At 43.2% G+C, this 13531-nt stretch overlaps 1 protein-coding gene across 9 annotated transcripts in view; it reads right to left on the bottom strand.

Annotated features, from left to right (window-relative positions):
• Positions 1–8653, bottom strand: part of LOC108939444 (calcium-dependent secretion activator 1-like) — a 99063-nt gene extending 90410 nt beyond the window's left edge. For all 9 annotated transcript variants that reach the window (XM_029249943.1, XM_029249944.1, XM_029249947.1 and 6 more), the window contains exon 1: positions 7744–8653. In XM_029249943.1, coding sequence (XP_029105776.1) covers positions 7744–8082 — 339 coding nt within the window. In that variant the 5' untranslated portion in view covers positions 8083–8653. The remainder of the gene's footprint in view (positions 1–7743) is intronic.
• Positions 8654–13531: the final 4878 nt, after the last annotated feature.

Genomic DNA, 13531 nt, shown 5'->3' with positions numbered 1-13531 from the left:
TGAGGGGACAGCGAGTTGGGGTGGAGATCTGTACTCTGCAGGTGCCTACGTCATTTTCAGCTCTTCTGTGGACTATGAGCTCGGTACGTGGCAGGTTCCTTGTAGCATGCCCATCTGCTGATTAAGGTTTTCCCTCCACAGGCAGATATATGTGCAGCAGCTATCGGTCTTGCCCCTAATTGAGCTGTCATTTCCAGTGGGCAGCAGGCAAAGCCTCGGAGCTGCAGCCAAGTTGAGGAAATTCAGCATGGATCTCCTTATCACGGGCCGACTCACAGTGCACTTTCCACTGCCATGAGTCATCTGGGTCCCATTAAGCCCCCTTGGTGCTGTGATGTTTGGCAACTCATCTGTTTGGTGAATACTCCAGCCTGGCGTGACGGACAAGGCGGATGCAGGGAAAGCAAAGCCGTCACACGGTGCTGAGCCACAGAGGCAGAACTGCAGCCTGCTGCTATGAGAAAAGAGCGGTAGAGGTGTTTGCAGGGACTTCATGTGCTCATATACCCAGGAAGGTCGGAGAAGATGTCTGTAACTCAGTCCCATCCTTCTCGTGCAAAGGCACAGCCTGCCATGGAGGTCAGTGCTCAACGAGCCCCGTGTCTAGAGACCGACACCAAGACAGAAATATCAGAGGGACCCTGGATTCAGAGGCTAACACACTGACAGATTCCTCAGAAAACCACAAGGGCAAAGGTTCAGGTACAAACAGAACCATGGCAGCAAACCCTAGTCCAGAGTATCTGGAACAGACAGAACCACTGTAGTCACAACAGGGTGCAAAGGCTGATGCAGAGACAGAGCCTCTCCTGTAAATCCCACCTTCGATGGCTGACAAATAGGTAAAGACTAAAACTCTGGGGTGGCATGGTGGCACAGCAAGTAGCGCTGCTGTTTCACAGTGCCTGGGTGGTCTGTATGGAGTTTGCATGTTCTCCCCGTGTCTACGTGGGTTTCCTCCCACAGTCCAAAGACATGGTGTTCAGGTTCACCCATAGAGTGTGAACGATAGAGAGAGGGCGTTCTACTGACGAGCGACCCAGTGTAAGCAGTGTATCTAGCAGTGTAAGTCACCTTGGTGAATAAGGTTTGTGGGCTGATAACACTGCATAAGGTTCACTGGAATTCGTTTTGGACAAAAGTATCTGCTAAATAAATAAATGTGAAGATTCTCTGTTAGCATAACCTGGGGCACCACACATAGACAGAATTGGCCCAATGATTCAACAAAAGCAGAAGTTTCACAGCAAACCCCAGATTGAGTCAGTAGCAAGCTAACAAACCCCACATGTGAAGACGCAGGCAAGTGAAGCCTGGTTGTTGACAAGACTGTTCTCATCACAGCTCAAAGTGATTTGCAAAACACAGAACATTTTTTGAGTCTGTGTTCCTACAGAAATGCGCTACTGTCCTTAACACGTAGCACTGAAATTAGGGTGGCTCAGTCTGTAAGAAGTTTGCATGTTCTCCCCCGTGTTCTTGTGGCTTTTTTCCTAGTCTAAAGTGATGTGTTTCACAAACACTGTTGACTCTAAACTGCTTTTGGTGTGTGCATCTGTGACGAAATAAGTGTGTGTGTGTGAGACACCGCCCCGCAATGTACTCGCAATCAATCCAAGGGGTAGCATGGGTCATGCCCAGTGCTTCAGCGATGCCTCTGGAGTGCTGCAACACTGAAGACAACAAGTTATTGATGAAAATGAATAATAAAAAGCACTCCAGTTAACTAGCTTGTTAAAATGAACAACCACAGGGCATGCCTAAAAGAGAGGAGGGATCAACTTTTGAAGAAAGGAGATAAACTGCATGGATAGCTGTCTAACAAGGAAAATGCTATCTGTTCCATTTTCAGGATGCACCACCTGCTCCGCATTCTCTGATGCAGCACAAAGTCACAGCTAAACATTACAGATGCAACAAATATGTTGAAAATCCCAGTCTTCAGTCTGATCTCATCTGGTCTGATTTGAAAGCCTGGAAAACAGATGGCCTAATTGTGTTTGTCACCCACCTTGGTCTAGGCCAAGACCCAGTGGAGCAGGAGGGGTAATCAGTTATTGCAAGAGGACAGCAGGCTTTGTGCTCTCCAGAGAAGGTCCTCTTTTATAGTGTCCATTTGTGTCAATTCGCCTTTAACTCCTCTATTGTCATTTGGAGGAGTCTCCTCTGATTAGATTGATCTTTTCTCCTCTCAGTCATGACATGAAGTCACGAAATGCACACAGTCCTACGGTGTAAAATCAACTGCTCCATTGGGTGTAAAATATTTTTTACAGGTGGAGTGACTTGATAAGGAACTGATTTTTTTTTTAAACAATGGTGTCAATAAATAATCTAAAAACACTCTCATTCACTCACATTAACTGCTTGTCCTATCACTAGATGCTAGGCAAGGAGGGGTATACCCTGGACCACCTGCCAGTCCATCACAGGGTAGCCACACAGGCACTCACTCACACATTCTGGGCAATTTTAGGATCACTAATTCACCTGGGGGGGGGGGGGGGGGGGGTGCAGTAGTGCAGCCGGTTTGACCGGGTCCTGCTCTCTGGCAGGTCTGGGACTCAAGTCCTGCTAGGGGTGGCTTGTGACGGCCTGACATCCTGGGTGTGTCCCCTCCCCCTCCAGCCTTACACCCTGTGTTGCCGGGTTAGGCTCCAATTCGCCGCGACCCCCCTTGGTACAAGTGGTTTCGGTCAGTGTGTGTGTAATTCACCTGAACTGTATTTCTTTGGACTGTGGGAGTAAACCCACAAAGACTGGGGGAAAACATGCAAACTCCACGCAGATTGAGTTGGATTTAAAGCCACACCCAAATAGCCCAGCACTGTGAGGGAGCAGCACTACCTACTGTGCCTCCCTGCTGACCTGCAATCTAAAAACATTCCCACAAAAAAGTGCTTATTGAGACCTAGTAATTGCTATTGTTGTCATTTTCAGTAAGTTTTTCAATTTCATTTTTTTTTCAATTTATCATCCAACTCATTATTGTCTAAAACTAGCTCAGAACTAACAAATAAAACATTAATATTCCAGCAGTTAGGTAGGTTTTATAAGTCCAGGATCCATCAAAGTGATGAGAAAAGATGATAAGTTCCAAAATGATACAGACTCAGCTTTGCCAACAGGTAACGTAACTACAATAAACATTGTTGGAAGTACAAATTTGTTTTCCCATCTACATCCAGCAAGTAAAGAAAAAGCTGTCTTCACTGAACATGTTTCAAGACTTAAACACCTCATGTGGAAATGACAGTGCTATTGTTTCTCTTGCATCACAAATGGAAACGTGTTTATTTACAGAAATTTACTGATCGAAAAAACATTTCATTCACGATTCACTGAAAGAAAATTGCACGGCAACTACAGTTAAGTCTTTCAGTCGTTTCTGGTTTGTTTAGATGTTTTTTCAATATCCACTGTATGGATGGATGGATATTCCACTGAGTCCAGGCTGACTCATACTGACCACTTGTGTGGTTTCTAAGGTGAGAGAGGAACGGAAATGCTTTGCTTGTGCTTTCTATGCATGTCTGAGGGGTGCAAACATGGAAAGGAACCATATTCACTCCATATTTCGCTAACATTGCATGCAGTATTGCTCCAGTTGAAACATTTAATTGACTGCTGTGTAAAAAGAACACAATACCAATAAAGATTTTATTATCTGTATAGTGTGAAAAATCAGCTTGAGCTGCTTAAAAACACCAAATATTGTTTTGACATTTTTATTGCCATACCAGAACTTTGCAATATTAAAGGTACGTAAATCTAAGAAATTTACACAACCTATTAAGAATAATTTTCACTATTTTAATGATAGTCTTATTCTAGGCCACAAGGTGAGCTACCTCTGTACCTAAAGACATTATATATCCTTACTGGGGGTTTAACAGCGCTGAAACATTAAAAAAAATAAGACAGTGCAGAAGATAACATCAAAGTAGCAGTGATGCTTCTATAGCGCTGCAGCTTGCTTGAGTTTGCCCTAAATATTTTATGCATTGACTTACTGAGCTGATGCTTTCACTGGAGATGTCCTTGGAAACAAGCACTATTCCTTACCACACCCACAAGAAGCCAGCACTGGAACCCTAAGATACGCTTTGTTTCAGTCAAAGTGCACAAATTCCAGATGAGATGGAAATGGCATCTGTGGATATTTTATTACTTTGAGGTTTTACTACTTGCATTGCTCTGCTTGTGTTTTATCCATAAGGACCAGAGAGAAGTAGCAAGGCTGAAATCATTCCATTGTGTCAGCCCACAACAGGGTCAGTGTTCAAAGCTTCAAGAAGCAGCTCCCCCGTACACACAATGAACACGCCGGGTCTGGCGTTTGGCGATACTGAAACCCAGACTGTTCGTTTGCCAGCTCTCATAATAACGTTATTTTGCAATTCATTTAAAGAGACACAGAAGGCTTTCAATACATTCACCTGGCAAATGTGCTGAAAAAATTAACATTTGGAAATAATTTTCAAAGTAGAATGAACGTCAGTTAATGTAATCATGGCCCGTCTTTAAAATGGTTTTTCTGCTTTGATTGGGAGTATGGTCTATACAGTACATATGATATATGTACAAACAACATGCAATGATTTAGTAGTGTATTTCATTTTAATATTTTGAAATTAAGGAGCACAGTGGCACGGAAGTCTAAGCAAGCTGATAGTGCTATGCAGCTCTATGAAGTGTTTCCCTTTGGCAATACCTCTGCGTAGGTCAGAATGTCACTGACTTTCTCCTCTCACACACTGATTTATACGTGTCATCATTAGACTGGTCCTCAGTAAGCAAGCAGCCTATGCAACTATTCAGAGAGTTTATCACAGAACCGAACTACCTTGTACTCAGTGAATAAGTACAGAAGTTATTACACACAATATTATTTTGTCACTCAATTTTGAGCTATAGGTGTTCAGCAGACTTTTACCCAAAAGGATTTACAATTTCCCAGGACCAATTCAGGTTACGCACCTTGTCTAAAGGTGCAGCGGCACAGATTTTTTTTTGAACTGATGACCTTCACTTTACCAGGACATGTTCTTCGCCAGCGCACTAACTGCAGCCCACAAAAACAACACTCCATCCTGTCACCGAATGATATTGTACAGTTCATTTTTCAGGTCACTTCCAATAGGAGCATGATAAAAGGCTTCCATATCATTCCAGCTAAATGATCTGATTTTTATTCGTTCATTTTACATGGCCGAGAACAAAAGCGCGCGCAGGACGCTGTGCGGTCCCTTTGCACTACGCTACCGTGGGACATTGGAGGGGAGCTTTTAGTGAAGGAGCTCCCTCATGGGGGCCGGGCCCCTGGCAATGTCCGCTCTTCCTCCCGCTGCCTGGAGAACAGAGCTAACAGGAGGGCCACTCCCTGCTGGGCTCTTAGCCGCTGTCCCACAACGGAGCACGCAGATTACTCTTTCAAATACTTTTACGGCCGGTGCGCAAAATTCTGCACGCACAACATGTATTTTTACACGTCGAACACAGGCGTATTTTCACTAAACGTCGCCTATGTTTGAGCTTAAACCCATAGGGCAGCTTTTTAACACAATTTCGTGCACATATGTTGATTTGATGGCAGAGCTTGTTATAGAGCATTAGGTTAAGCTCCAGCGTCCCATTACCTTTCGCACAGAAGAACGATGACATCAATGAATGGCACATGGTAACAGGTGCGGGCCGAACATACGGGCTTTTCTGTGTCAGTATCCCTCCGCATCGCGGGCTCTGAGCGACCGAATTAAGGAGCGAACGCAACAACTCTCCGTTCTCTCTAGATCTCCGGGTAAACTTACAACGGGACCTGGCACACGGCACTGGACGTGCCCAGCATGTTTATTGCTTTTACTGTAGAATAATAATATAGGCAGCGCCTAAAAGCTTTACAGCCCTTAGTAAAACCGCGCACACAGTCGCCGGCAACGCCGTCCGCGCGCGTGACGGCCGTTACCGCGAAGGACTGCAGACTTGCAGTGATATGTGATGTGGTCTCCGTCAGCTCTTTATTTATTTTGGCACGTTTTTGGCACAGCTTAAGAAATCATCTTTAGTACCAGTTCGCTGAATGTTTCTTAAATGGGACAGCTGAGGAGTTCGATAAAGAGGTTAAACCCCTGTGTTTGTCACTGACGGCAGCGGCGCGTTCATGTGAAGTGACATTAATTGGCCTTTTTTTTCAGCGCAATTCTATACTAAATGTGACTTTTACACCTATGTTTTTCTGTACGTCGCGATTAGGAATAAAATATAGAAGTCCCTTAACTGAATATCATAAAACAATTCAGGTAACATTTTTAAATGACATACGAACATTACATGATTGTCTGATGTTAGTCGTTTTCCCCAACCCCTTTCTCTGCTAAGGTCTTTTTCGATTACCAGGTTTTCTACAGTTATACAGAACTAAAATCTCTAATCCAGGGCGTTAGAAAATCGATAATTGGTTTCTTCTGAGACAAATTTAGACTCTGGATTTCAGTCTGAGGCACGTACTGGATTGGGCTCCCAGACCAGCAGTAGCTCGTGTCTGCAGGCCACAAAGCAATGACACTTCAGGGTCTCTATTGCTGCGCATTGTTCACCAAAACGATCAAAAATGCGAATTCCTTTAAAATATTACAGTTACAAACACCTGCTGCAGCAATCTGCAAGTTTGCATTTAATCCACACAGCAAAAGGTTGGGAAGTGGCATAGATGGACCGTATTACTTACTGGCAAAAGAAGGTTTTTTCGCATCTTACAATCAATGCAAAACTATGGAAATAGCCGTCAACGCTCCAGTTTTAAACCCCACAGTTGAACACCGCTACTGGGGTTAAAAAATAAATACTTGTGGGACGACACAATAAACATTTGAAGTTAGTTTTAGCCATTAGAGCGTCAAAGCCAGTTCTGCGAGTGTCAGTTTTTTCGTAACCCAGAGAGAGAGACACTGTGGCGTTTTTGTGCAGGTTACAGACTCGTGCCTCCAAATCCCGTTCAAAAATATAAAATGGGACATTCTTCACAATTCTTGGAGAAATGCATTTAATTAAATGACTCGTTCTTAAGATGTTGGGCTTTGCTACTGCATTCCTCTTGGGCAGTGACTTTATAAAAAGAGGAGAGCTCAAATAGGAAAAGGTCTCGTTACACGGCGGGGGAGACGAGCGGTCACGTGACTCCGTCGAGGTCTCCGGCAATGACACGGCTCGAATCCACTCCCCTCCTCTCTTATGCACACACTCCGGCAGAAGCATCTGTAGATAAATTTAATTTTCTCGGTGCCATTGAAATTGGTGAAACCACAGGGGTTGTGATTTCATACACGTTTCTTTGCTCCTCGAGCTGGTGCGACTTGAACGCAACAGTCCTTCAGATGTGCACCGTGCTGCAGTCTCGTGCCTTCCCCGTGCATAAAGACCTCCAGCGCCTCGTATACCAGCATGATTATGCATGAGTGCGTTTTTTGACCAAATATCATTGCATATGCGTGCAACTGAGCCACTGAAGAAACATTTTGGGGCTTAACACGTCTGGGTTACACAAGAAGACATATAAAAATATATGCACTGCCAGGAGGAGTGTTATACATTAGAACTGAGCTTGCGGGGTTTGTATACTGCCACGCAGTGAAATACAGAGCAACTGGGCCATTACACTTGGCTTCCATTACCGTGTGTGTGTGTGTGTGTGTGTGTGTGTGTGTGTGTGTTTGTGTGTGTGCGTTCATTTCGGACCTTTCTTACCTTCTGCTGCCGCCTGGCCATGTCAGTCGGCTGCTTTGCATTAAACGGGTAAGCGATGCAGCGCATCACAAAGACATAGAGCTGCAGCTTCTTCTTTCGCTCCTCTTCCTCCCTCTGCATCTTCTCCACCTCCTCCTTCTCCTGCTCGCTCACGGCCGAGGGGCTGGGGCTCGACGGGCGGCCGCCGCTACCCCGACCGCCGGGCTGCAGACCACCGGAGCTGTCGCTCGTCCTGCTCGGAGAGATCCGAGCTGATCCGGCCTGGGGAGCCATCACCTCCTTGCTTTCCTCCTCCACTATCCCATCCGACTCCTCCTCGCTGGACGACGGGTCCAACATATTGCTTTAGAGCAGAGGGTTTCCTCGCAAATCGGCCGAATGCAGAGGAAGCAGGGAGGGACGACGAAAACCTGAGAAGTCCAACGGTATTGCGTGGGCAAAAGTCAGAGAAATCCTGCGCTGGCCGATGCGATGAGCTCGGCTCTTACAAAGCACGAGGCACGTCGGGAGGATGCCGTGAATGAGGACGCGCGATGCCAGGCAGGCGCTGCGATCCCCCCCAACCAACCAACCAACCAACCAACCAACCCCCCTACACAGCGACACTGTTTCTGCTTACGTGGTTCTCCCGCTTTTAACTCGCCAGTCACCGGCCGCGGCTCGCTGGGGAAGAGGCGGGAGGCGCGGGGGGGAGACGGGCTCCGTCGAAGGAAAACGTGCGATCGATGGCCACTTCCTGCCCAACGGTGTCCGAAGCGGGAGCGATCGGAGCGCGCGAGAGCTGTCCAGCGTGCTGAATCCGCATGAGCCCAAGGCCACGAGCGCCCCGAACGGATGATGGACTCCACTTACTCCACCTCCTGTGATCTCCTGGTTAATGGCGACTGTGCTTAAGCTCCTATTACACGCCATCAAGCTCATCTTAAACGGCCCGTTTTGCACTTGTGAGAAATGTGCTTAATAACAAGGGCAGCTGTGACTCCAATCACGTTTACTGTACTCATCATGTAGCAGACGCGTGTCTCCAAAGCAGTTTACAATGCTAAGCTACTCAGTTATTTAAGCATTTACACTGCTGGATAACTCACGTCGTTTTTTACTGGAGCAAATTAGGGTAGACACTTTGCTCAAGGATACAACAGTAGGAGGTGGAAGTCGAACCTGCGATCTCCGCCCGAAAAGCAGGAGTGGCACTAAGCACCGCTCCACCTATTGCCCCGTTAATTAATCATTCAGTTTAAACAAATGCAAGTAGATAAGATTACAAACAGCACAAATAATGTCCACAGGAACCCCCATTTTACAAATGCAATTTCTATTATCTGTTTAAACTATTAGTGTATGTAAATAATAAAACATGCGCTGGTTTGTTCTTGCCAGAGAGAATTCTTTTCTTGGCCTTAAGAACCTAAGACACCCGAAGTAAGGACCCTCGGCAGCGTCGTGCCTTTGGGCCCAAGAATTGTAGGTTCAAATCCCATCTCCTGCTGTAGTGAACGTGAGCGAGGCACTCGCCCTAAATTGGTAAAATGTTTAATAAATTATAGGTAATTTGACACTGTAAGTTGCTTTGGAAAGAAACTTCAGGAAAATGCAGTGTGTTTCAAGGCAATTTCCAATAATAATAATTTAGATTACTCCTTTATTTCTTGTGACTTGCAATTTTTAATAACGAATTTACTCATTTACTGCATCAAATAAATCTTATTCAAAGGTACTACTGCAGATGAGGGTTTTTGTTAATGAAGTTTAGATTACAAGGTGACCGTCCTAACTGCTCCTGCCAAAAAAAAATTATCTGCATTAAATGTTTACACCAAATTTCCCTTGTTCAGGATGTCCACAAACCAGTAACTAGTATTGATATTTGAATATGGTCAGTATTTCATCAGTTGTACAGTGTTTAAATCACAAAATCACAAGATTAGCCTTGTGGACACAAAACATAGAGTAAAGTTCATACACTAAAATAACTTCTTAAATAGACTTTGTTTGAGAAATAATAGCCTAGAGTTGAAACCAGAATGATACATTTTTATAAAACTGAAAACTGTAAATTGCTAATCTTTTCAATATGTTTCATGTTTCTGGACATTTTTACACCTGTTTTGCACAGTGTCCATTAAAATATGTCAAGGTCACATTAACAAATCTAGTCCACTTAATGTCCTAAATATCAGCGAGCCCTGAATTTGGCATTTTTAATTTTTTTCTGAAGGTATGGTCAGACACAGCAATGGAAAACAAACAAAGCTTTCCTGCCTTTGTTTGCAACCGAATAATCCAGTTACACCATCAGGTGACAGTACTGTGGCAGATGTGCATTTGTGCACAGTGGATGGGATTATAGTTTTAGAGAGCCTATGTGCTCGCAATATTTAGAACATCTGCTCTCTCTGGAGGGAGTCAAAGGTGATTTTGTTTAATTTTGTCAAAAGGGGTAATTTACAGGCAGTTGTAGGTTCTTATTTCCTGTTTCATCAATGATTCCATTACTGGATAATTCATTTTTTATCCCATTATCATGGATGTATTTAATTTAATAGCACTTTGGTTTTTTTATATACATATAAAACCATATCATATATATACTCCACGCAGTCTGGACTTCCCACATGACACAACAGTGTGGTACACTTCACTTTTGTAGTAGTGGCACGATTCAAGCAACCAGAGTTTTTTATTATATATTTCTATTTATTTATTTACTTTAATTCAGGTTCTGTGTGGCAGATATTTTGCCAAGGTACAGCTGTAATTCACATTTTACACTCAGAAGAAATCTGAAACCATAAGTCACTGTGTGCTAACCCAGTAGATTATTTTCTATATTAAAAAGGCAGGAAAGACATTGAAATATTTTAATGGATGCTTGTTTTCCCAACTGAGGCAGCATAGGAAGGTTGAGTGGCTTAGTGAGCTGTAGTGGAAGAGGATTCACTATCAAAATGATGGGATAAAAGCTGGGGGGTGGTCTCTGGCTCAGAGAAATCATGAAAGTGCTCCTCTGCTTTGAGTCAGAGTACGAGAGTGAATGAGCACAGCTGAGGGAAAAGGAAGCAGCAGAACAATGAACTCATATGCGAGAAACAAAGTGCAGCAGCTGGACAGATGAGTGCATGGCTCAAATAATCAGCTACTGGATGCCATTGGTGGGGAGGCTGTCCAAGTGTATAGATGGCAGTACCAGGTTATTCTTCATTCACACAGAAAGCACCAGATGCCAGTTTCTTCTAGAACCCGAAAGCAGCAGTCCAGCTGGTGGACTGGAGAAGTCTGGGTTTGGCTGGGGTTGGGTGGTCCTGATACTTATGTGTCAATGTACTGTAATATTATAGGCAGCAAAGATTAACCATGATGTTGGTCTAAGGCAGCTGTTAGTGTAGTGGTTAGAGTGGGTGCCATTGGACTCAGAAGTTGCAGGTTTGAATTCCACCCCCAGCTGTAGTACCCTTGAGTAAGGTACCTGCCCTGAAATTGCTCCAGTTGAAATTACCCAGCTTTATAAATGGGTAAATAATTGTAACCTAACATTATAAGTTGCTTTGGAGCAAAGTAGTACCTAACTATGTAATCATGAGATTATAAATATTAACGATGAAAGATTTTAATTAATGCGTGGAAAAAAGACTGGTCTTTTTGTGGATTGTGACTTTAAAAATATACCTAACCACTGCATGTCAAAATTAAGACACTGACATGTGTAGTTCCTCATTTGCTTATAGCACAATGTTAAAAATATCTCTTTTTACAGTAGGTTTCCCATACTGTTTTCTGATGTATTTTGGACCATGAATTAAATGATGTAATTTAAAAAAAAAAAAAAGAAATTCTTTCTGTCTTTTGTCTACATGTTTCCTATCCCAAACCTTCAAATAACAGAATATCAAAAGGATCAGAGAAAGATCCAAACAAACTTACTTTAGTCAATTCAAATGTTACAACTGAGTGGAGTTAAACATAAGTTTGTTATATTAATTAAAATACATTATGTTTTGAATTCTCATCCATTTTTCAAGAATGGGTGTGAAACATTCCAGAGAAAGTAATATTTTTTACAATTTAAATGTCGGTATATTAGCACATTAATAATGTAAGATTTCAAAATGTTTAACATGAAAATTTGTGCTGTAGTCCATAGTTCTGACAAAATAATTTTGGCTTGGGTTTGTGTTAACAGGTTCTATATATACAGTATATGTGTGCAGTGTTTTTTGATACATTTCATTCAGTTCATCTCAAACTTTTAACTTTACAATACTATTCTCAAACCATCTATCACCGCTGGAGTCCTCCCTTATTCTTGAACCTTCCTTCTGAATGGAGGCAGAACCCCTGCAGGAAAGCATAAAGAGTCTAGTGTCATGAGGATATGAGATTAACCAGCTTTGTCAATTTGTGAAGGAGCATAACTCAGGTTGAGTGTAAAGGCTGGAGCACATGGAGGTATCAAACTAGCAGTGGTAGAGGTTGGAACATGAGCAGTGCTTGAAATGAACTTCCGCCATGCCACTGTGACTAAGGTCATTATGTTCTTCACGTTTCAAAACACCTTACTCCTTTATTCTGATCAGTGGTTATTTTTTCTTGCTTTAACCCTCAAAGCCAATCATCTTAAGCATTCCTTTGTCCTCTCTTCTTGAACTCCGCTGACTACAACTTTCTCCTGCTCTTCATCACTAGCCCTCCAGTAGGAAAAGCACCATGGAGGAGATGGGGAGCACTTGCAAGCCACAGCGTGTCCACTCCCAGCAGCAGCAAGCCTTGCAAATGGCCACCTAGCCATGTAAACACAAATAAGATCACCCTTTTAATGCGGTATCTACTGGTGAATTGCAAATAGTAGGTTTATAAATGCTGGTTACACAACCGTTTAACACAGAGATAATCTCCAGGCACACAAGGTTACTGCATTGTCTATCTGCTGCGATGAGTTTTAATAACATAATCTTCATCAAGTAGTTCCACTCACACAGCATGCATTTGTTTTTCAGATGATTTAATTGCAATTCATACTAGTAGCAGTAGCTTTTTGCTGCTAGAAGCAATAAAACTGAACAATGGTAAGACAGTGATATGGAAAAATGAATGGAGGAGAGCTTCAAAGATCATTGCAGCTGCATTCAAGAAAAGGGGCACAGAGACTTATTTCTTCATATGTAGAAGTTCTCTTTTTCAAAACTATAGCATGCATAATGCCTTTGCATTCAAATGTGGCTATGATGTACAGTAGTGTGCAAAAGTCTTAGGCACTTAGATGTTTCACAAAAATATTTGTTTTAGACGGCTATTTAATGTCTTTTGCAGTAGTGTCAATGAGAAAGAGCATATTTTAAATTTCAAAGCATTCCTTTTGCAAAAAGTTACAGTGTTACAGTAAGGGTTTTGGATGTCATTAAAGAAAGAAAGTACACACACACACACACTGTCCGAAACCACTTATCCCAAGTGGGGTCGTGGCAAACCGGAGCCTAACCCAGCAACACAAGGCGCAAGGCTGGAGGTGGAGGGGACAAACCCAGGACAGGATGCCAGTCCATCGCAAGGCACCCCAAGCAGGGCTTGAACCCCAGACCCGCCACACAACGAGACCCAGCCTGCCGCTGGGGATAAACGGTTGTTGATGGTGGATGGTTACTAAGCTTTGTAGGAAGTTTATTAATTAAGAGCATTATTTCTGGAATCATTCTTACTTTACAGGTTTTTTTCCCCCAAGTGCCTAAAACTTTTACACAGTACTGTGCATTATGTTATCCAACCTCATTCTGGAACTCATATGAAATGCTGA

The sequence above is a fragment of the Scleropages formosus genome, chromosome 2, assembly GCF_900964775.1.
Source record: "Scleropages formosus chromosome 2, fSclFor1.1, whole genome shotgun sequence".
NCBI classification, from domain to species: domain Eukaryota; kingdom Metazoa; phylum Chordata; class Actinopteri; order Osteoglossiformes; family Osteoglossidae; genus Scleropages; species Scleropages formosus.
The sequence above is the reverse complement of the archived record's forward strand: the minus strand, read 5'-3'. Positions and strand labels throughout refer to the sequence as shown.